General features: G+C 41.5%; 1 protein-coding gene across 6 annotated transcripts in view; it reads right to left on the reverse strand.

Annotated features, from left to right (window-relative positions):
* The window catches only part of phf14 (PHD finger protein 14), a 268,298-nt gene that overhangs the window by 211,338 nt on the left and 31,270 nt on the right, over nucleotides 1-25,690 (reverse strand). For all 6 annotated transcript variants that reach the window (XR_011885414.1, XR_011885415.1, XM_072253393.1 and 3 more), the window contains exons 3-4: nucleotides 15,240-15,820; nucleotides 12,122-12,266 (exon numbers count right to left, since the gene is read on the reverse strand). Coding sequence is in view for 4 of the 6 variants with exons in the window: in XM_072253393.1 (XP_072109494.1) it covers nucleotides 12,122-12,266; nucleotides 15,240-15,820 (726 nt within the window). In the remaining 2 variants the exon portion in view is untranslated. The remainder of the gene's footprint in view (nucleotides 1-12,121; nucleotides 12,267-15,239; nucleotides 15,821-25,690) is intronic.

Genomic DNA, 25,690 nt, shown 5'->3' on the forward strand with positions numbered 1-25,690 from the left:
TAGTCATAAATTAATTCACTAACTTTCCCATGATGCTCACCTTAACTAATTCCATTTGTCCATGTTTGGTCCATGCATCTCTGTCTGTCGTATCTGTGTAGCAAACAATCTTGATCCACCAGTTACAGTATAGTTTATTAACAATACCATCTAAAATAGGCATTGGCCTTTATCTAGCATTTTATGTTCCAGATAGACATCATTCACTACAGTGTTTTATGCCTTCTAAAAAAAACTATTCAGCTTGATCCCACTTGCCAGTGTAAGATGACAGCTTTGTGAAATACAGAACATCAACTCCTGTGGAACACTACTATAGTCACCGGCAGCCAATCAAAAAAGTGTCTTATTATTTCTACACTTGGCTTCCTACCAATCAGCTAATGCTTTATCTATGCTAATACTATTTCCCTTAACACTATCAGCTCTCATCTTGCTAAGCAGCCTCATGTGTGGCACTTTGTCAAAGGCCTTTTGAAAATTCAAGTACATAACATCCACCAATTCTCGTTTGTCTACCCTGCTTCTTATTTCTCAAGAATTCCAACAGATTTGTCAGGCAAGGTTTTCTCATAAGGAACCATGCTGACTTTAGCCTATTTTATCATGTGCCTCCAAGTACCCCAAAACCTCATCCTTAACAATCGACTCCAACATCTTCCCACCCATTGAGGTCAGGTTAACTGGCCTATAATTTTCTTCCTTCTGCCTTCCTCCTTTCTTGAAGAGTGGAGTGAAATTTGCAATTTTTCAATCATCTGGAACCACGCCACATTCTAGTGATTCTTGAAAGATCACTACTAATGCCTCCATAGTGTCTTCAGCTACCTGTTTCAGAACCCTGGGGTGTATTCCATCTGGTCTAGGTGACTTATCTACCTTCAGACCTTAAAACCTCTCAAGCACCTTCTCCCAAGTAATAGCCACTGCACTCACTTCTGCCCTGACAGCGGCAGAAACTCACAAACTTCCAACATACTACTAACATCTTGCACATGAAGATTGACACAAAATACTTATTCAGTTCGTCCACCATTTCCTTGTCCATTACTACCTTTCCAGCATAATTTTCCAGCGGTCCAATATCTATTCTTGCCTCTCTTTTACTCTTTATTCATCTGGAAAAACTTTTGGTATTCTTTCTGATATTATTGGATAGCTTACATTCATATTTCATCTTCTCCCTCCTTATGGCTCTTTTAGTTACCTTCTGTTGGTTTTTAAAAGCTTCTCAACCCTCTACCTAATTAAAAATTCTCAACCAACTAATTTTTGCTTCTCTATTTGCCCTTCTTTTGCTTTTATATTGGCTTCGATTTCCTTTGTCAGCCATGGATGTGTCATCTTGCCTTCAGAATACTGCTTCTTCTAGGGACGTATTTATCTTGCGCCTTCCGAATTGCTCCCAGAAACTCTAGCCCAGCGGTCCCCAACCACCGGGCCGCGGACTGGTACCAGGCCGCAGAGCATGTGCTACCAGGCCATGAGGGAACGATATGAGTCAGCTACACCTTTCCTCATTCCCTGTCACGCCCACTGTTCAACTTGAACATAGGGTTCAACTGTCCCGTATTTGCTGGGACATCCCAGATATTGGGCTAAACTGGTTTGTCCCATGTGGGACCGCCCTTGTCCCATATTTCCCCCGCTAAGGTAGAGCATTCCTATGAAACCTTTCGTGCCGAAATAGTGTGAAGCAAAGAAGCAATTACCATTAATTTATATGGGAAAAAATTTTGAGCGTTCCCAGATCCAAAAAATAACCTACCAAATCATACCTAATAACACATAAAACCAAAAATAACACTAACATATAGTAAAAGCAGGAATGATATGATAAATACACAGCCTATATAAAGTAGAAATAATGTATGTACAGTATAGTCAGGAAGATAAAGGCAAAACAGATTTGTGGGAAAAAAAATCGGCATGTACGCGCATGCGCACGTCACATATGGGCACGTCACGCATGCGCACATAGGTGCCGGCGCAAGACTTCATGGTCATGGTAGTTTTTCTGGGGTAAGATGTCCCGGGATTTGACTGCTACTTTTGGCCCTTATTTAGGAGTGAGAAAGTTGGCAACTCTAACTGTAAAAGACATGCTGAGGTGAGTTTAACCCTACTTGAACACCCCACCCCCCGGTCGGCCAGTCCGCAAGAATATTGTCAATATTAAACCGGGCCTCGGTGCAAAGAAGGTTGGGGACCCCTGTTCTAGCCAGTGCTGCTCTGCTGACATTCCAGCTAGTGTCCCCTTCCAATCAACTTCAGCCAGCTCCCCTCTCAAGCTTCTGCAATATACTTTGCTCCACTGTAATACTGATATATCTGACTTTAGGTTCTCCCATTCAAGATGCAGGGCGAGTTCTTTCATATTATGATCACTGCCTACAAAGGGTTATTTTACTTTAAGCTCTCTAATCAAATCCAATTCATTACATAACACTCAAACCAGAATTGCTGATCCCCTAAACACGAGGAATTCTGCAGATGCTGGAAAATCAAGCAATACACATCAAAGTTGCTGGTGAACACAGCAGGCCAGGCAGCATCTCTAGGAAGAGGTACAGTCGACATTTCGGGCTGAGAACCTTCGTCAGGACTGTACTATTCCTAGAGATGCTGCCTGGCCTCCTGCGTTCACCAGCAACTTTGATGTGTGTTGCTGATCCCCTAGTTGGCTCAACCACAAGCTGATCTAAAATACCACCTTGTAAACATTCTACAAATTCCTTCTCTTGGGATCCAGCACAACCTGATTTTTCTAATATACTTGCATATTGAAACCCCCATGACTTCTGTAACATTGCCCTTTTAACATGCATTTTCTATCTTCTGTTGTAATTTGTACCCTCATATCCTGGCTACTGTTCAGAGGGCTGAATATATCAGGGTCTTTTTACCCTTGCAGTTTCTTAACATTACCCACAAGGATTCTACATCTATGACACCTCTTTCTAAGGATTTGATTTCATTTTCTACCAACAAAGCCATGCCACCTCCTCTGACTATCTTCCTGCCCTTTGGATAAAATGTGTAACTTTGGATGTTACGTTTCCAACTATAATTTTTTCTTAGCCATGGCTCAGTGATGCCCACAACGTCAGACCTGTCAATCTCTAACTATGCTACAAGCTCATCTACCTTATTTACATTCTGCACACATTCAAATAGAACAATTTCATTCCCGTATTAGCCACCCTTTTCGATTATGTTCCTGTTACACTGCAACTCAAACCACTAAGTACAATTTTGTCCATCACCTGCCAGTCCTTCCTGACAGTTTCACTACACGGTACCTCTGCTTGTATACCAACTGCCCTATACTCAGCCCCAAAAAAGGGCAGAGGTTTGCAGTAGTTTTGGAGCTTTCAGCAGCAGCCAATCAGCATTCAAACAGATTAGCAGCAACAAACTAAAGTAAGGCGGGGCAAGTGGAGGGGTCAGAGTTACAGTGGAGATTTTGAAGCTTCAGTTCTTCGAACTTCAGTAAGGAGAGGCTTCAGTAAGAGAAGGCAAAAAAAAGCTATAGGTAGAATTTTTTTCCCCCACTTCTTTACATGTGCTCAGTTAGAAGAGGAGAGATGCTAGCTTGTATGTGTCTATCAGAATAAAAGGTAAAGATAACATGTGTAGTGAACCCATGGTTTCCACAGATATCAAGGCTTGGGTTAAAAACAAAAAAGGAGATGCTTATCAGATATAGGCAAGTAGGAACAAATGAGGTGATTATAGAGCGTAAGAAATGCAAAAGAACACTTAAAAAAGAAATCACGAGTGGTAAAAGGCGGCATGAAGTTGCCCCAGCAGACAAGGCGAAGGAGAATCCGAACGGATTCTACATATTATGTTAAGAGCAAAGGACAAAATTGCTCTTCTGGAAGATAAGAATGCTAATGCATGTGTAGAGCCAAAAGAGATTTTGGTGGGGGGGGGGATCTTAAATAAATTTTTGCATCTGTATTTTCTCAATAAACAGTCACAGAGTCGACAGAAGCCAAGCTAAATTGCATCAATTTCGTGGACCCTATACAGATTACCAGAAGTAGTGTTTGCAGTACTGAGGCAAATTAAAGGTGGATAAATCCACAGGGCCCGACAAGGTGCTCCCTCGGACCCTATGGGAGGCAAGTACAGAAACTGCCAGGGCCCTAGCAGAAATATTTTAATCATCCTTAGCGACAGAAGAGGTACCAAATGATTGCAGGACAGCCAATTTTGTTCCGCTGTTTAAGAAAGGCTCTAAAAGTAAACCAGGAAAGTATAAGCCATTAAGTCCAACATCATAGAAACATAGAAAAACATAGAAAACCCACAGCACAATACAGGCCCTTCGGCCCACAAAGTTGTGCCGAACATGTCGCTACCTTAGAAATTACTAGGGTTACCCATAGCCCTCAATTTTTCTGAACTCCATGTACTTATCCAAAAGTCTCTTAAAAGACCCTATTGTATCCACCTCCACCACCATCACCAGCAGCCCAGTCCACACACTCACCACCCTCTGCGTAAAAAACTTACCCCTGACATCTCCTCCGTACCTATTCCCAAGCACCTTAAACCTATGCCCTCTTGTGGCAGCCATTTCAGCTCTGGGAAAAAGCCTCTGACTATCCACACGATCAATGCCTATCATCTTATACACCTCTATCAGGTCACCTCTCATCCTCCGTCGCTCCAAGAAGAAAAGGCCGAGTTCACTCAACTTGTTTTCATAAGGCATGCTCCCCAATCCAGGCAACATCCTTGTAAATCTCCTCTACACCCTTTCTATGGTTTCCACATCCTTCCTGTAGTGAGAGAACCAGAACTGAACACAGTACTCCAAGTGGGGTCTGACCAGGGTCCGAGATAGCTGCAACATTATCTCTCGGCTCCTAAATTCAATTCCACAATTGATGAAGGCTAATACACCGTATGCCTTCTTAACCACAGAGTCAACCTGCGCAGCTGCTTTGAGTGTCCTATGGACTCAGACCCCAAGATCCCTCTGATCCTCTACACTGCCAAGAGTCTTACCATTAATACTATATTCTGCCATCATATTTGACCTACGAAAATGAACTCATCTGGGTTGAACTCCATCTGCCACTTCTCAGCCCAATTTTGCATGCTATCAATGTCCTGCTGTAACCTCTGACAGCCCTCCACACTATCCACAACACCTCCAACCTTTGTGTCATCAGCAAACTTACTAAGCCATCCCTCCACTTCCTCATACAGGTCATTTATAAAAATCACGAACAGTAAGGGTCCCAGAACAGATCCCTGAGGCACACCACTCGTCACCGACCTCCATGCAGAATATGACCCGTCTACAACCACTCTTTGCCTTCTGTGGGTAAGCCAGTTCTGGATCCACAAAACAATGTCCCCTTGGATCCCATGCCTCCATACTTTCTCAATAAGCCTTGCATGGGGTATCTTATCAAATGCCTTGCTGAAATCCATACACTACATCTACTGCTCCACCTTCATCAATGCATTTAGTCACATCCTCAAAAAATTCAATCAGGCTCATAAGGCACGACCTGCCCTTGACAAAGCCATGCTGACTATTCTTAATCATATTATACCTCTCCAAATGTTAATAAAACCTGCCTCTCAGGATCTTCTCCAACAACTTACCAACCACTTGAGGTAAGACTCACTGGGCTCTAATTTCCTGGGCTATCTCTACTCCCTTTCTTGAATAAAGGAACAACATCCGCAACCCTCCAATCCTCCGGAACCTCTCTTGTCCCCATTGATGATCACCAGAGGCTCAGCAATCTCCTTCCTCGCCTCCCACAGTAGTCTGGGGTACATCTCATCCAGTACTGGCAAATTATCTAACTTGATGCTTTACAACAGCTCCAGCACATCCTCTTTCTTAATATCTACATGCTCAAGCTTTTCAGTCTGCTGCAAGTCAGAACTACAATCACCAAGATCCTTTTCCATAGTGAATACTGAAGTAAAGTATTCATTAAGTACCTCTGCTATTTTCTCCGGTTCCATACATACTTTCCCATTGTCACACTTGATAGGTCCTGTTCTTTCACGTCTTATCCTCTTGCTCTTCACATACTTGTAAGAATGCCTTGGGGGTTTCCTTAATCCTGCCCGCCAAGGCCTTCACATTGCCCCTTCTGGCTCTCCTAATTTCATTCTTAAGCTCCTTCTCACGTGGTCTGCACATACCGGCTGTGTGGTGAAAAAGGCACAACAGCACCTCTTTCACCTCAGACGGTTGAAGAAGTTTGATATTTGTCCCCAAATCCTAAGAACTTTCTATAGGGGCAACTGTTCATAGTCATACTTTATTGATCCCAGGGGAAATTGTTTTTTGTTACAGTTGCTCCATAAATAATAAATAGTAATAGAACCATAAATAGTTAAACAGTAATATGAAAATTATGCCAGTAAATTATGAAATAAGTCCAGGACCAGCCTATCAGCTCAGGGTGTCTGACCCTCCAAGGGAGGAGTTGTAAAGTTTGATGACCACAGGCAGGAATGACTTCCTATGACGCTCTGTGCTGCCTCTCGGAGGAATGAGTCTCTGGCTGAATGTACTCCTGTGCTCACCCAGTACATTATGTAGTGGATGGGAGACATTGACCAAGATGGCATGCAACTTAGACAGCATCCTCTTTTCAGACACCACCGTCAGAGAGTCCAGTTCCATCCCTACAACATCACTGGCCTTACGAATGAGTTTGTTGATTCATTTGGTGTCTGCTACTCTCAGCCTGCTGCCCCAGCAAACAACAGCACACATGATAGCACTGGCCACCACAGACTCGTAGAACATCCTCAGCATCGTCCGGCAGATGTTAAAGGACCTCAGTCTCCTCAGGAAATAGAGACGGCTCTGACCTTTCTTGGAGACAGCCTCAGTGTTCTTAGACCAGTCCAGTTTATTGTTAATTCGTATTCCCAGGTATTTGTAATCCTCCACCATGTCCACACTGACCCCCTGGATAGAAACAGGGGTCACCGGTACCTTAGCTCTCCTCAGGTCTACCACCAGCTCCTTAGTCTTTTTCACATTAAGCTGCAGATAATTCTGCTCACACCATGTGACAAAGTTTCCTACCATAGCCCTGTACTCAACCTCATCTCCCTTGCTGATGCATCCAACTATGGCAGAGTCATCAGAAAACTTCTGAAGATGACAAGACTCTGTGCAGTAGTTGAAGTCCAAGGTGTAAATGGTGAAGAGAAAGGGAGACAAGACAGTCCCCTGTGGAGCCCCAGTGCTGCTGATCACTCTGTCGGACACACAGTGTTGCAAGCACACGTACTGTAGTCTGCCAGTCAGGTAATCAGGAATCCATGATACCAGGGAAGCATCTGCCTGCATCGCTGTCAGCTTCTCCCCCAGCAGAGCAGGGCAGATGGTATTGAACGCACTGGAGAAGTCAAAAAACATGACCCTCACAGTGCTCGCTGGCTTGTCCAGGTGGGCGCAGACACGGTTCAGCAGGTAGACGATGGCATCCTCAACTCCTAGTCGGGGCTGGTAGGCGAACTGGAGGGGATCTAAGTGTGGCCTGACCATAGGCCGGAGCAACTCCAGAACAAGTCTCTCCAGGGTCTTCATGATGTGAGAGGTCAATGCCACCGGTCTGTAGTCACCGGTCTGTAGGCTGGGGCGCGGCGTCTTCGGCACAGGGACGAGGCAGGACATTCCTGTACAGGAACCAGAACCCACAGTACAGGAACCCTCTGGAGGCTCAGGCTCATGTTGAATACATGGCGAAGTACTCCACATAGCTGAGGGGCACAGGCTTTGAGCACCCTGGTACTGACACCATCCAGTCCTGCAGCCTTGCTTGGGCTGAGACGTTTCAGCTGTCTTCTCACCTGTTCAGCCGTGAAGCCCACCGTGGTGGTTTCGTGTGGAGGAGGGGTATAGCCATGAGAGCAGGGTGGGGGACTGTGAGGAGGGGTAAGAGGGGAGAGTGGAATATGTGCTGGTTGGGGGCCGACAACAGATGGCTCATGTGGGGGCTGGGCAGGGGTCACAATGTCAAATCTGTTAAAGAACAGGTTAAGTTCGTTGGCCCTGTCCACACGGCCTTCAGCTCTTCTGTTGCTAGTTTGCCGAAGCCCAGTGATGGTCCTCATCCCCCTCCAGACCTCTCTCATGTTGTTCTGCTGGAGTTTCCACTCAAGCTTCCTCCTGTACCTGTCTTTAGCCTCCCCGATCCTGGCTTTCAGGTCCCTCTGTATTGCCCTTAGCTCCTCCCTATTTCCATCTCTAAACACCCTCTTTTTAGCGTTCAGGATGTCCTTAATGTCCTTTGTCACCCATGGCTTGTTATTTGAATAACAAAGGACAGTTCTTGTCGGAACATTGCAGTCCACACAGAAGTTAATGTAATCAGTGATGCATTCTGTGAGCCCATCAATATCCTCTCCATGTGGCTCACAGAGTGCCTGCCAGTCTGTCACCTCAAAACAACCCTGGAGCGCCTCATAAGCCTCCTCCGACCATTTCCTCACTGTCCTCGAGGTTGCAGGTTTACTCTTCATCAAAGGCATGTAGCAGGGTTTTAGATGCACCAGGTTGCGATCTGACCTTCCCAGTGGGGGGAGAGGAGAGGAGCTGTATGCATCCTTAATGTTAGCATACATCAAATCCAGAGTCCTCTCCTCTCTGATTGTACGGCTCACATACTGCCATGAAACTGAGAGCATTCTGACTGGTTGCATCACTGCTTGGTATGGGAACTGTACTTCCCTCAATTGCAGGACTCTGCATAGAGTGGTGCGGACAGCCATGCACATCTGTAGATGTGAACTTCTCACTATTCAGGACACTTACAAAGACAGGTGTGTAAAAAGGACCTGAAGGATCATTGGGGACCCAAGTTACCCCAACCACAAACTGTTCCAGCTGCTACCATCTGAGAAACAGTACCACAGTGAAAAAGCCAAGACCAACAGGCTCCAGGACAGCTTCTTCCATCAGGCCATCAGACTGCTTAATTCATGCTGACGCAACTGTATTGCTATGGTATATTGGCTATCCTGCTGTACATACTATTTATTATAAATTACTATAAATTGCACATTGCACATTTAGACATAGACGTATCTTAAAGATTTTTACTCCTCAAGTATATGAAGGATGTTGGTAATAAAATCAATTCAATTAAATTCAATTCTTCATCTACGCATTCATCTGCCAAGTCATCATATTTTTACACAGGCACATGGCACAGGAAGCAATCCAGAAATTACCACACCGGAGGTCCTGCTTTTCAGCTTTCTACCTAGCTCCCTAAATTCTCTCTTCATGATCTCCTCCCTTTTCCTACCGATGTCATTGGTGCCAATGTACAGGTTTCCCCCGCTATCCAAATGTACAGCGTTCCTATGAAACCGTTCGTAAGCCGAAATGGCGTAAAGTGAAGAAGCAAATACTACTAATTTATATGAGAAAATTTTTTGAGCGTTCCCAGACCCAAAAAATAACCTACCAAATCATACCAAATAGCACATAAAACCTAAAACAACACTAACATATAGTAAAAGTAGGAATGATATGATAAATACACAGCCTACATAAAGTAGAAATAATGTATGTACAGTGTAGTTTCACTTAACAGAATCGGGAGGTTTGAGCCAAAATCGATTTGTTGAAAAAAAATCAATGTACATTTTCGCACATACACACACATCATGCATGCACACGTACACGCATTCGCACATCACACATGCACACACACCTGCCCGCACAAGGCTTTATGGTCATGGTCATCTTTCTCGGGGTAAACACAAGTTTAAAGCGAGCGTCTTTTTTCGTAAAAGCGAAAATCCTCTTTCGGTTAATGAAAACAGGTACTAATATAGGTCTCTCGTAAAAGCGAAATGTTGTAAAGAGAACGTTCGGAAAGTGGGGGACACCTGTAAACCTCTGGCTGCTCACCATTACCCTTTAGAATGCCATGGACCGATCTGAGACATCCCTGACCCTGGTACCTGAGAGGCAACATACTACCTGGGTGTTTCTGTTGCATCCACAGAATCTCATGTCTACTCCTCGAAGTGTGGAACCCCTATCACTATTGCAGTCCTTTTCCCCCTACATTCCCTACTGAGCCACACCACTAAACTCAGTGCCAGAGTCCTGTTTGCCAAACTTAGCCATGGCCCATCTCAAGAAAAGCCAACTGACCCATTATACATTCTCAGCATTTGCTGTCATTAAATCACCATTATAGGCCTGAGGGCTATAAACTCACCCAGCTCCATCGAGGGCACTAGCACCACTAACATCAAGGACATCTTCACCAAAGGCAGTGGTGCCTTAACAAAGCAGCATCCATTATTAAGGAGCCTCACTATCCAGGACATGCCTTCTTATTATTACCATCAGTGAGGAGGTACAGGTGCCTGAGGATGTATACTCAAGTGTTTGAGGAACAGCTTTTTCCCTCCACCATCAGATTTCTTAATGGATCATGAAAACTACCTCACTATTTTACTTTTTTTTTTGCACATTTTATTTTTTATATATTTCTTATTTTACCTTATCATGATTTTTAATGCATGCTGTTGTACTGCTGCTACAAAGCAACAAATTTTACAACGCAAGTCAGCGATGATAAACAACTCTGATTCTGTAGGTTCCCCTCCGAGTTCCCCACCACGACTTAAAAACATACCACAGTCATTAGGTCTAAAATCCCAAATCTAACAGCACGTTGGAATTAAATTCTCCAGAAAGACTACAGTGATTAAAAAAGGCAGCTCACTGCCAACTTCTCAAGGGCAATTTGGGATAGGCAAAATGTTGGTCTTGCTAATAATTCCATAATCCACAAAATAAATATTATAACATAGATCTGGCCTGATCTGTGATAAAGTAAAAAAGCTGCTCTTCTGAAAATGCTCTATTCATTATTGAGCCTTAAGGTAAAAAATCAAAGACAAAAGTCTCAATGGGTTTGGGATAGAAAATTAAGAAGACAAGCAATGTCACTGAATTATCTGGAAGACAATTTTGGATCTATGGATAATGACAACAGAAGATGTCGCTGCTGCTTTATTTAAATGGAAAACAGCCATGAGAGGAGAGTGGATGTCATTGGAGATGGAAACAGGTGCAAGTGAGCTGTGGAGGGAGTGATTTCTTTGAAATGCTAAATAAAGAGGGAAGGAGAAAAGATGGCAGAAATTACAGAGAATACTCCATTAAATATGAAGCCTACTGGAGTGAAAGGCAAGATCAAGGAGAACATATCCTTGATTTGCACAGAAATGGATGAGCAACAATATGGAAAATGGAACAAACATGCTAAGTGGCACACCGGCAGCAATGGAGATGAAGCCACAATCAAGGAAACAGGAAGACCACTGATCTGTACCATATGCTGTAGAGGCCAATACCAATCAATAGAACTTATGAAAGAAATTATCCATCAATGTTAATTGAATGCTGCAGCATTTATATTTCAAGGAGTCTATTTTGAATCAAATAAAATCAGGTGTTGCTAGTGAATTATCAATTTGGTGATATTTACAAACTGTGAGCAAGAGAGATAAGCTAATATAAGCTGCATCTCGCAGATTGATCAGCTTTCTGCTTAGGATATGAAGCATATCAAATATACTCAAGTGGCAACCAAGTAGTTTTAAAGACATCACACAGCTAATATTATTGTTTCTACCAAAGCAAGACTTAAAGGGATGGGCAAAATATTATTTAATCTTCTTTATCCTGAATCAAACACATTTTCTTTTAACAGAAACCTGGAAGATAAACTTAAACCTGATGCAAATCAATAATTTAACTGAAACATCCATTTGAAATAGATTCTGGAAATCACACATTAAATAATTTGAAGAAGTTTATGTTGAACTTAAATATTTTGCTGTCACTTCAAAGCACAATTCCTTTCTAGGTCTGGTATCAAATAACAGCTTGTTTCTTTCATATATAGCTAGAATACTTCCTGACCTGTCTTGTCCAACATAAATACACATCAAACATGCCCAGTACAAAGATAAGTGCACACATAGCTTCGGCACTTCTGTTCAAATTTTAGTATTAGGTTTATTCTGTCAACAAATTAAAACTATTGTTTTATAAATGCCAGAATATTGAATGCATATAACTTACCTTCATGTACAGTTACTCCACAATTGTCACACTGGACAATTTCATCTGCATCTTCACTGTTATCTCCAAGACAAACACAGCAAATCTGTACAAAGTCCATTTTCTGAGAACTGAAGTTTTGGTCTCGGTCTGTTGAAAAGGAATCCTAAAACAAAATACAAAAATGCATTTTGAATTACATCAAAACTGTTTCAGAAAGCAGAAATTATTTCTGTAGTTGTCTGTGATCATTTAATTCAATGCTATTTCTCAGAAATTGATGAAAACTTCAGGCTAATTTTCAAGGAAATCAGTTCATAATTAATGAACAGCATCTGCAAATGAAGGATGACAGACCCAAGAGGCCTTAAAATTCTAAAAGGACACAATGGAATACGACACAGCTTTTTCCAGTTGCCAGACATCCTGACATGGGGCAACCTATAGAGTCAATTACAAGAATAATTTCTACCTCATGAACAAATTGTAACCACTATAAATTTTTTTTAAAATATTGAGATAAAACACACACACACACACATATATAAAGGATACACTGCTAGCAGAGATGCAGCAAGGGGATCCCCACATACAGCTTTGCTAACAATATCAATCACATGGGCTATCGGTCCACTTTGATATTGTAAATGTTTGCTAGTGTTTAAATGTGAGGTTTGGTGAAGTATGGAGATAGCAACTAATAGAAGCAAAGTAATGTTAACCCTTACAGAATTCACAAATCACTGAAATGTGAGACATGCAATAAAATCTGCTCAAGGAACTTGTGAAAAAAGCAAATGAGTAAACTAGTTTTTTCTACTTGCATTTCTTGACACCCTGCTTCACATTACAGAAAATCATAAGGAGAACCAGTTTATAGGAATGGTCACTCTTCCACCCACCCCCTCTGCAATCCAGGAGTCACCTGTACAGTATATTTTAATTGAAAATTCAGTCATTATTAATTCAGGTAAGCCGAGACCATACTGGCTTAATATTTACAAAAGAACCCAAAATGGCACAAAAATATTAATGCTAGAAATTGGAATGCAGGTTCTTATGTGCTAAAGTATTCTGTTTAGCCTTAATGTCATATCCAGCTCCTGGCAAAAAAAATAACCAAATAGCATTGGAGTGGCTTATACCTAAAAACATATTCTAAAACTAGACGTATAGTTCTCTAACAGAACCTCTCAGTTTAGCTTGTCTGACAGCAATCAGAAAAGGGGAACGGCTCTTAGAACCCATGGAACATCCATGCATATACTGACTACAAGAGAGAAGCAGGCAGCTTCCACAAGTCCTCATGCAAGTCTTAGTCAGTGAGATACAAGTCAGCAAGGAGATCCTATTTGCTGGGTGAGCAAGAATACCTCTGCTCATAGAACATAACAGCTTGGGAGTGGGAAGAATCCTGCAGTAATGAGAATCCCAAAGTAGTGATTTAAGAAATGTTATGCTCTCATGAAATGTCATTGTGTCCTGAACACAACTGTTTAGACCTGCACAATGAAGATTCTCTTCAGAAAGTAATTTTTTTTGCAAAAAGAAAAGTGAGCGAGATACCACTTATGGGTCAAATGCAGGCAAATAGGATTGGCTCAGGAAAAGCTTGGTCAGAGTAGAAGTTGGACTGAAGGGTCCATTTCCATGCTGTATAATTGTATTATTTATCAGCAAAGAGATATTGCAAGGGGCCAGGATATATTCAATCGTGTTATAATCTGTGCTCGAGGTCCTCCAAAATAGAATGTGGGGTTCCCATCTGATTATTGGAATAGTACGTTGGTTTAACAATTGGAACATGGAGGGGATCTCTTGGCTTGCACTGAGGGCAATGATTGTGCAAACATATTACAGGAAGTAATTTTCAGTCAGCAAATCCTTTACGGCTGTGCTGACAATGCTTCCCTCCTCCATTCATTTAAGAAATGGGATGTGCATTCAATGGAATGCATCTGCAGAAGCTACCTTCTTCTCATTCCTGTTGACCTTCAGACTGCATCTGATAGTCTTGAGGATCTTGATCTGTTTGCTGCTCCTGTTCTGTCACCAGTGGCTAATTTTGGTTTGATTCTGCAGTGATAAAATTTCTGTAGCTGCTCAGCATGTGCTGTAGAGCATCCTAAGACAGATACAGGCAACAAATTCTTATCTTGAGACCACTGTTAACAACTGAAAGCATTAAACATTAGTCTCCCTCAGTTCCATGTGCTTCCTCAGAACTTACTACCAAACACCAGGAGATTACTCTGCACATTGAGTTGATGGAAACATTTTTTGTTGATTAAAAGTTTTTGTTCTTAAAAAGATACAATCATTATCTGCACTTGTGAGAAGCCATTAACACTGGGAAACACCAGTGTCCAAGATGTCATCATTAAGTCACTGAAATCAAGATATGTGAAATCTATGCTTTGTGAAGATTATCACAGTAGCATCTGAGAATGTTCCCATACAATTGTTCAGTGGAATTTTGTACCACAAGTTTACATTGACAGAAAAAGAAGTAGACATTTTGCAATTAGCAGCATTAATAGCTACAGGGATGATGCCTGGAAAAGATCAGGGATGCCAATGTATTCTATGGCAAGTGATCAATCCAATTTCATTACAAACTTGCCACCTCTTGGAAACGATCATCATCTGCTCAAGGTAAAATTGAATTTTGCACAATTAACATCTCCAAAACACGCATCATCAGATCCAATTTTAGGCATGGATGACAAACAGCATGCTATCCTATAAAGTTTAAAGATTAAAAATTAGAAGTCAACCAAGAATATTTGTTTTGCACTGTAACAAAGGTTTTAAAAATCAAACTACTTTAAGATTATTCATTTTAAACTAAATTCTTAGCCCTCTGGGGAACTAGAAAACAAAAGGTTAGGTGAAGTCTCTGGATAATTTCCAGTGAGTCACATCTGAACATATAACAAATTCCAGAGCTCATAAAATGTAGTACCTTGATAAAAATTAAGTGCTTTTGTAAATAAATTTGCATTGGCTGACTATGTACAGATTATGCTTGAATTTAATCTTTACAGCATCCTTATCAGTTTTTTTAAAACTTATCTTTTACTCCTGTATATTCAAACAGCCAAAAGTTATCTTTATGAATAATGATTAAACACAGTACCTCATAATTCTTATTCTGGGACAGAAAACTGTCAGTCGTTCCTTCTGTCTTGGCAGCATTTCGATTAGATGGCCTGTTTTTTCTTCTAATTCGCTTATCATCCTCACTCGCACTGCTGCTATCTTCATCATCAGGATTGCCCTCATCACTGTCACTGATATCATCCTCACCTCCACCTTCATCATCATCATCATTTACACCTTTTCCTTTCTTTTTCTCACAAGGCCGCCAATCATTATCATCTTCACTGTCATAATCATCGAACCCATTCAATTCTTCCACTGATATCATGTCAAGCATTGTTCTCTTTTTACGTAGATTCCATTTCTTTTGTCCATCGTTTGATTCATCTGGCGCAACATCATCCATGGATTCTTTAGTTTTCTTCTGACTGGTTTCATTTTCAGTTTCTTCTTTGATTACAGGTTCTTCTGCCTGTTCATCCTTGCATTCAACTATCTTTTCATCAATGGTATCCTTTTTATCCTGCTCTGAGTCTTCCTCACTGCCATTTTGTCCTCCCTCACTCTCCGAACCTTCTTCACTGTCCTTACCAGCACTTTCCCCACTGCCATCAGAATCTGTTACAAGAAACATTTTTGCATTTTTAAATAAGCAAATAATTCCCATGTAACTGATATTTATGTTAAATATGGATATAGTAATCAATATTAACTAGCTTAGCTTCAAAGTTAGCTGCTTTGCCATTGGTGCTTCTGATTAACAACCTAAAGGTGTTTTACTAATTATAACAATATTGAAATACTAGGAGATATTCTGTGATGCAGAACTATTCCATGTCTTTAGCATTAGGAAATTACAAGTATTTCAGAAACAGCAGGTGTAATCTAAGACCATAAAACCATAAGATATTGGAGGAGAATTAGGCCATTTGGCTGATCATTGCTACCCACGACATGTGCTAGTGAGGCTAGAAATAGTAAGATTATACAGTTTAAGAGGAGTTGTTAGACATAGGAGTAGAATTAGGTCATTCAGCCCATCAAGTCTGCTCCAGCATTCAATCATGGCTGAACCCGGATCTCACTCAACCCCATACACCTGCCTTCTCGCCATAGCCTTTGATGCCCTGACCAATCAGGAAACTATCAACTTCCACCTTAAATATGCAAATAGACTTGACCTCCATCGCAGTATGTGGCAGAGCATTTCACAGATTCACTACTCTGCCTAAAAAAATTCCACGTTACCTCTGTTCTTTCTTTCTTTTTCAATCTTTTTATTAGTTTCATAAAAATAAACATAACATGGTAGTAGCACAAAGTTATTGGGAATACATTGTTATAACTAACATAAGTGATTATAAAGCCAGATAACAATTAACTTCTGTTCTAAAGGGTCACCCCTCAAATTCGAGACTGGGCCCTCTAGTTCTGGATACCCCTACCACAGGAAACATCCTCTCTACATCTACGCTATCTAGTTCTTCCAACATTCAGTAGGTTTCAATGAGATTCCCCCCACATTCTTCAAAATTCCAGTGAGCACAAGCCCAAAGCTGCCAAACACTCCTTGCATGTTAACCCCTTCATTCCCGGAACTGTACTCGTGAACTTCCTCTGGACTCTCTCCAATGACAACATATCCTTTCTGGGATAGGTAGCCCAAAACTGTGGACAATACTCCAACTGCGGCCTGACCAGTGTCTCAGAAAGCCTCAACATTATTTCCTTCATTTTATATTCTTCTCCTCTTGAAATAAATGCCCACATTGCATTTGCCTTCTTAACCACAGACTCAACCTGTAAATTCACTTTCTGGAAGTCTTGCACGAGGATTCTCAAGCCTCTCTGCACCTCTGATGTTTGATCCTTCTCCCCATTTATGTAATAGTTCGCACTATTGTTCTTTTTACAAAAATACATTATTATACATTCCCCAATATGGTATTCCATCTGCCACTTTTTTGCCCATTCTTTCAATTTGTCTAAGTCCTGCTGCAATTGCAGTGCTTCTTCAGCACTACATTCCCCTGCACCTATCGTCCTATTATCTGCAATCTTTGTCGCAAAGCCATTAACTCCATTATCTAAACCATCGACAAACAATGTGAAATGTAGCGGTCCCAATAGGAAACTCTGAGGAACACCGCTAGTCACTGGCAGCCAACCAGAAAAGGCCCCTTTTATTCACACTCACTGTCTCCTGCCTACCAGCCATTCCACTATCCATGCCAGTATCCTTCCTGTAATGCCAAAGGATTTTATCTTGTTAAAAGGCCTCATGTGTGACACCTTATCAAACACGTTCTGGAAATCCAAGTAAATGACATCCACTACCTCTCCTTCATCCACCCTGCTTGTTACTTCCTCGAAGAACTCTAACGGATTTGTCAAGCAAGATTTCCGTTAACAAAACCATACGGACTTTGACTGATTTTATCATTAGTCTCCAAGTACCTCAAAACCTCATCCTTAATAATAGACTCCAACACTTTTCCAACCACTGAGGTTAGGCTAATTGGCCTATAATTTCCTTTCTTTTGTCTTCCTCCCTTCTTAAAAAATGGAGAGACATTTTCAATCTTCCAGTCCTCCAGGACAATACCAGAATCCAGTGATTCTTGAAAGATCATAACCAACGCATCCGTTATCTCTTCAGCAACCTATAGAACCACTATAACAAGTACAGCACGGAAACAGGCCATCTCGGCCCTTCCAGTCCGTGCCGAACTCTTACCCTATCCTATTCCCACCGACCTGCACTCAGCCCATAACCCTCCATTCCTTTCCTGTCCATATATCTATCCAATTTAACTTTAAATGACAACATAGAACCTGACTCAACCACTTCTGCTAGAAGCTCATTCCACACAGCTACCACTCTCTGAGTAAAGAAGTTCCCCCTCATGTTACCCCTAAACTTTTGTCCTCTAATTCTCAACCCATGCCTTCTTGTTTGAATCTTCCCCATTCTCAATGGAAAAAGTCTAACCACGTCAACTCTATCAATCCCCCTCATAATTTTAAACACCTCTATCAAGTCTCCCCTCAACCTTCTACGCTCCAAAGAATAAAGACCTAACTTGTTCAACCTTTCTCTGTAAATTAGGAGATGAAACCCAGGCAACATTTTAGTAAACCTCCTCTGCACTCTCTCAATGTTATTGACATCCTTCCTATAATTCGGTGACCAGAACTGTATACAATACTCCAGATATGGCCTTACCAATACCTTATACAAATTCAACATTACATCCCAACTCCTATACTCAATGCTCTGATTAATAAAGGCCAGCAAACCAAAAGCTTTCTTCACCACCCTATCCACATGAGATTCCATCTTCAGGGAACTATGCACCATTATTCCTAGATCCCTCTTTTCTAAAGTATTCTTTAATGCCCTACCATTTACCATGTATGTGCTATTTTGATTAGTTCTACCAAAATGTAGCACCTCACATTTTTCAGCATTAAACTCCATTAAACAACATTGGACCCAGTACAGATCCTTGAGGCACACTGCTACACACAGTCCTCCAATCTGACATACAGTTATCCACCACTACTCTCTGGCGTCTCCCATCTAGCCACTGCTGAATCCATTTTACTACTTCTATATTAATGCTTAACGATTGAACCTTCCTAACTAACCTTCCTGTGGAACCTTGTCAAAGGCCTTACTGAAGTCCATATAGACAACATCCACCGTTTTACCCTCATCAACTTTCTTAGTAACCTCATCAAAAAATTCAGTAAGATCTGTCAAACATGACCTTCCACGCAAAAATCCATGTTGACTGTTCCTAATCAGACCGTCTAGCCAGATAATTATATATACCATCTCTAAGAATACCTTCCATCAATTTACCCACCACTGATGTCAAACTCACAGGCCGATAATTGCCAGGTTTACACTTAGAACCCTTTTTAAACAATGGAACCACATGAGCAATACGCCAATCCTCCGGCACCATTCTTATTTCTAAGGACATTTGAAATATTTCTGTCAGAGCCCCTGTTATTTCTACAATAACTTCCCTCAAAGTCCTAGGGAATATCTTGTCCAGACCCGGAGACTTATCCACTTTTATATTCCTTAAAAGTGTCAGTACTTCCTCTTCTTTAATTGTCATACTCTCCATAACTACCCTACTTGTTTCCTTTACCTTACACAATTCAATATCCTTCTCCTTAGTGAATACCGAAGAAAAGAAATTGTTCAAAATCTGCCCCACCTCTTTTGGCTCCACACATAGCCGTCCACCCTGATTCTCCAAGGGACTAATTTTATCCCTCACTATCCTTTTGCCACTAACATAACTGTAGAAACCTCTCTCAGGATTTTGGAATGTAGTCCATCCGGCCCAGGTGACTAAGCTTCAGTTTGCAAGGACTTTTTCCTTCATAATAGCAATGGTACTCACTCCTGTTCCCTGCCACTCTCAGACCTCTGGCATACTGCTAGTGTCTTCCACAGTGAAGACACATGCAAAGTACCCATTAAGTTCATCTGCCATTTCTTTGTCTCCCATTACTACCTCACCAGCATAATTTTCCAGTGGTTCAATATCAACTCTCACCTACCTTCTACTCTTTATAACTGAAAGAACTTTTGGTATCCTGCTTTATATTATTGGCTAGTCTGCCCTCATAGTTCATCTTTCCCCCTTCTTAGAGCTTTTTTAGTTGCCTTTTGTTGGATTTTAAAAGCTTCCCCATCATCCAACCTCCCACTCACTGTTGCTACATTAAATGCCCTTTCCTTAGCTTTTATACAGTCCTTAACTTCTTTTGTCAGCCACAGCTGCCTATACTATGCCTTGTGAACTATTGCCAGAAACTTCAGCCATCTTTGCTCTGCTGTCATTCCTACCTGTATCCTCCTCCAATCCACCTGAGCAAGCTCCTCCCTCATGCCTCTGTAATTCCCTTTGTTCCACTGCAATCTTGATACATGTGACTTGTGCTTCTCCCTCTCAAATTATAGTATGGATTCAATCATATTACGATCACTGTCTTCGAAGGAGTCCTTTAGATTAAGTTCCCTAATAAGATCTGGGTTATTACACAATACCCAATCTAAGATAGCCTTTCCCCAAGCACAAGCTGCTCTAAAAAGCCATTTCATAGGCATTCAACAAATTCCCTCTTGTGATCTGACGCTAACCTGATTTTCTTAATCCCCTTGCATATTGAAGACCCCATTACAATTGTGTCATTACCCTTATTATATGCCTATTCCAGTTCCCTTTGCAATCTCAAACCTACATCCTGGCTACTATTTGGAGACCTATATATGATTTCTATGATTTTTTTTACCCTTTCTGAAGATGTAATTCCATCTCTTACCAACAGAGCCACACCACTGCCTCTGTCTTACTGCCTGTCCTTTCCATACAAAGTATATCCTTTGATGTTAAGCTCCAACTATGGCCTCTTTCAGCCACGACTCAGTGATGCCCACGTCATATCAACCAATCTCTAATTGTGCCACGAGTTTGTCCACCTTATTCCGAACGCTACGCATATTTAAATACAGTACCTTCAGTCCTGCATTCTTTAATCTTTTAAATTTTGCCTCTGTGGTACAATTTAACTCTTGTCCTGTTTGCATTTGTGCCCAGTCACTGGCTTGTCCTTCCTTACATTCATGTTACGTCCATCATCAACTTGTAAACCTGCTGGTTCATCCTCTGCTCCGTCAGACCGGTTCCCATCCCCTGCCATATTAGTTTAAGCCACTTCCAACAGCTCTAGTCAATCTGCCCACAATAATATTGGTCCTCCTCAGATTCTAGTGCAACCCATCGCTTTTGTACAAGTCCCACCTGCCCCAGAAGAAATCCCAATCATCCAGAAATCTGAATCCCTGCCCCCGTTCCAATTCTTCAGCCACGCATTGTTGACTGAGGGAGGGCATAAGATTTTTGGATCATTAGACTCTCTTCCAGGGAAGGTGGCACCTGTACAGAAGAGATGGCTTGCACCTGAATTGGAAGGAGACTAATATCTAGTGGGAAAGTTTGCTAGCACTGCACGGTGAGGTTTAAGCTAGAGTTGCAGGGGGATGAGAACCAGAGTGCCAGAATAGTTAGTAGAGAGGTTGTGGATATGGATGTTGTTAAGATAGACAAGGTCAGAAACCAAAATGTTGTGCATGCTGTGACTAGTATCTTGAGCTGTATATACTTCAATGCAAGAAGTATTGTAGGAAAGGTAGTTGAGATCAGGGTATGGATCAACACCCAGAATTATGATATTGTAGCCATTAGTGAGACTTGGTTGTAGGAGGGGAAGTTCGGGCAGCTCAATATTCTCGGTTCCAGTTGTTTTAGACGTGACAGAGCAGGAGTGATTACAGGAGAGACTGGTATTACTAATCAGGGAGAATGTCACAACACTGCCCAATCAGGACAGACTGGAGAACTCGTCCAAATAAGCATTAAGGGTAGACTGAGAATTAAGAAAATTATGACCAAGCTAATAGGGCTATATCACAGACCACCCAGCAGTCTGAGGGATTTAGAAAAAACAATTTACAGAGAGATCGCAGACTGTTGCAAGAAACATAAGGTTGTTATAGTGGGTGATTTTAACTTCCCACATATCGGATGCTCATAATGTAAAAGAACTAGATGAGATACAGTTTGTCAAATGTGTTAGGGGAAGTTTCTTTGATTGGTATATAGAAATCCCAATGAAAGAGTGTGGGATACTTGATCTGCTATTAGGGAATGAGACAGAGCAGGTGACAGACATTTATGTAGGGGAATACTTTGTAGCTAATGATCATAATATCATTAATTCAAAGTAAATATGCAAAAAAGATAGGTTGGGTCCATGGGTTAAGATTCTAAATTGAAGAAAGGCCAATTTTGATTGTATTAGAAAGGATCTGGATTGTAGAGTGGGACAGGCTGGCTTCTGGCAAAATCATAATTTGTAAGTGGGAGGCCTTTGAAAGTGAAATTTTAAGAGTACAAAGCTTGTATGTGCTTGTCAGAATAAAAGCTAAAGGTAACAGGTATAGGGAGCCTTAGTTTTCAAGAGATATTGGGACTGGTTAAGAAACCAAGGAGGTGCATAGCAGATATAGGTAGGTAGGAACAAATAAGGTACTTATGGAGCATAAGAAATGCAAGAGAACACTTAGAAAGAAATCAGGAGGACTAAACAAAGGCCTGAGGTTGCTGTAACACAGCGGTCCCCAACCACCGGGCCGCAGATCGGAACCGGGCCGCGAGGAAACGATATGATTTGGCGATAGGAGTCAGCTGCACCTTTCCTCACTCCCTGTCGCACACTGTTGAGCTTGAATGCACACGAGGTCATTACCCATGCGTCATCTATGTCAGCGCGGGAAGATGATCAACTCCTCCAGCTTGCAAATGACGGCGGGCTGAAAAGTATGTCTGACATAACATTTCTGCCGGCATTCCGGATCAAAGTCAAGGCGAAATACCCTGAGATAGCCACGAAAGCACTGAAAACGTTGCTTCCATTTCCAACATATCTCTACAATGAATGCAACAAAAACTAAATTGCGGAATAGACCGGACATAAGGAACCCCGTTCGAGTATCACTGTCTCCCATCACCCCTCGATAGAACCGTCTTGTTGCAGGGAAACAAGCCCAGGGCTCCCACTAATTCAGCGATATTGGTGCGTTGCAATGATTTTATATGTTCAAATGGGGAAAATATGGGCTGTGTGTTTAATATCCAAACATTACTTAAAATGTTACGGTGCTATTGACTTACTTATATAACCATATAACAATTACAGCACGGAAACAGGCCATCTCGGCCCTTCTAGTCCATGCCGAACACTACTCTCACCTAGTCCCACCGACCTGCACTCAGCCCATAACCCTCCATTCCTTTCCTCTCCATATGCCTATCCAATTTTTCTTTAAATGATAATATCGAACCTGCCTCTACCATTTCTACTGGAAGTTTGTTCAATACTTACTTTAAGCTCCCCTGCCCTCCCCTGATAATTGACTTATCACTGTATTCATGCGAGGAAAATGTACGCTGTGTGTTTAATATTAAATTCGTTAGATAAACCCTTTTAGAAACGAAATTGAGTGTATTAGCTACTTATCACCGACATTCCGGTCGTGATTAACACCCCCACCGCCCACCCCACCCCCCGCGAACAGTATGGCCAAAAAGGGTTTGCAAAGAGGAAAAATAATCGGCAGGTCACGACGCGCATGCGCACTGGTGCCCACGCAAGGCTTCATGGTCATTGTAGTCTTTCTCTGGGTAAACAACGTATTTGACTGCTACTGTTGTCTGTTGGCAACCCTACTCCCCCCCCCCCCCCCCGCCGCCCCCCGGGCTTGCCGGTCCACAAGAATATTGTCAATATTAAACCAATCCGCAGTGCAAAAAAGGTTGGGGACCCCTGCTCTAGCAGACAAGGTGAAGGAGAATCCTAATGGATTCGACAAATATGTTAAGAGCGAAAGGGTTAAATTGGTCTTCTGGAAGATAAAAACAGTAATCTATATGTGGAGCCAAAAGAGATGGGGAAGATCTTTTGCACCTGTATTTACTCAGGGGACAAACACAAAATCTATAGAAGTGAGGCAAAGCAGCATTAACTTCATGGACCCTATACAGATTACAGGAGGTGGTGTTTACTGTCTTGAGGCAAATTAAGGTGGATAAATTCCCCAGAGCCTGACATGATGTTCCCGCGGACCCTGTGGGAGGAAAGTGCAGAAACTGCTGGGGCCCTAGCAGAGATATTTAAAATACCCTCAGTGACAGGTGAGGAACCAGAGAATTGGAGGATAGCCAATGTTACTCCACTGTTCAAGAAAGCCTCTAAAATAAACCTGGCAATTATAGGTTGGTCAGCCTGACATCAGCAGTGGCCAAGTTATTGGAAGGTACTCTGAGGGACCAAATATATAAGTATTGGGATAGACATGGACTGATTACGGATAGTTTGCATGGCTTTGTGAGTGATAGGTTATGACTAACCAATCTTATAGAGTTTTTTTAATGAAATTACTAGGAAGGTTGAAGGCAATGCAGTGGATGTTGTCCACATGGACTTCAGTACAGCCTTTGTCAAGGTACCGCATGGGAGCTTGGTCAAGAAGTTTCAGTTGCTCGGCATTAAAGATGAGGTAGTAAATTGCAAGGGCTATGGTCCCAATGCAGGTCAAAGGGAGTAGGCAGTTTAAATGGTTCACCACAGACTACATAGGGTGAAGGGCCTGCTGCTGTGCTGTATTTTTCCATGACTCAATGGCTCTATCTTTTCTAAGGGGCCCACAACTGCTCACAATACTCCAAGTGCAGTCTGACCAATACCTTATAAAGCTTCAGCATTATATCCTTGCTTTTATCCCAGTGCTCTCAAGATGAATGCTAACATTGCAATTGCTTTCCTTACCACTGACTCAAACTGCAAGTTAACCTTTAGGGAATCCTGCACGAGGACCCCCAAATCCCTCTGCATCTATCATGTGTGAATTTTCTCTCCATTTAAAATAATATAGTTGCTCTTTGTATCTGCGTCACCATTCAATATGATTATAGCCATTTTTCTTTTACCTTTAGTGACACTTTTTTGCACTACTCTTTAATTCTTTAAAGTTTATACATCAGTCTTGAATTTATACAGCAACTTAGTTTCCACAAAACAGTCTTCTAGAATTGAATCCCAAAAAAAATCACTACTCAGTAGGTCAAAAAATTTCTTCTCAACTCTAATCTGAATGATCAAGCATTATTTTGAGACTATCATCCCTGGTGTCAGCTCGTGTCAATGACCCCTCTTCCTCTGAAATTTTGCTTAATCTATAACAAACCTGCCATTCCAGGAATTTATCTAAAGAACCTTGGTACTCTCACTAATTTTTTTCTCTCTCTCAGGTGGGGATGCATATCAGCATCTTTATCCTATCACATCAAGGCAGTGCCATCTATATTGATAGAGTATAGTCCTTCAACAATTTTATTTTTACCAATGCTTAACATTTTCAAACAGATCCTAACAAGTTTACAATTTAACACTATATCCTTAGTTACTTCTGAATTATCTATTTTTGATCAGCAAATAAACCATGTACTTCTGAAGAAATTAAAGTTAGACCTTTTTTTTTTAAATACATTAATGCAGAACTTGTTGGTTTATCTTTCCAGGTGCTGATGGTTCAGATGAACATTTTTATTAACTACCAATCTCAATATTCAACCACCATCACCTCTCTCAAATTCTAATGCCTGCAATCCATGAATGACTCTGTGGTTTCTTTCTCACTGGTTTTAACTGGGCCTCCAGGAGTACTTACCTCTCTTTTTCTTTTTCAATCTTTTTATTAGTTTCATAAAAAAAACATAACATGGTAATGGTACAAAGTTATTGGGAATACATTGTTATAATTAGCATAAGTGATTATAAAGCCAGTTGACACTTAAATGATAAAACTCCCAATCATATAGGATACAAATGAACAAATGAAAC

The sequence above is a fragment of the Mobula birostris genome, chromosome 3 (assembly GCF_030028105.1).
Source record: "Mobula birostris isolate sMobBir1 chromosome 3, sMobBir1.hap1, whole genome shotgun sequence".
In the NCBI taxonomy this organism is placed as follows: domain Eukaryota; kingdom Metazoa; phylum Chordata; class Chondrichthyes; order Myliobatiformes; family Myliobatidae; genus Mobula; species Mobula birostris.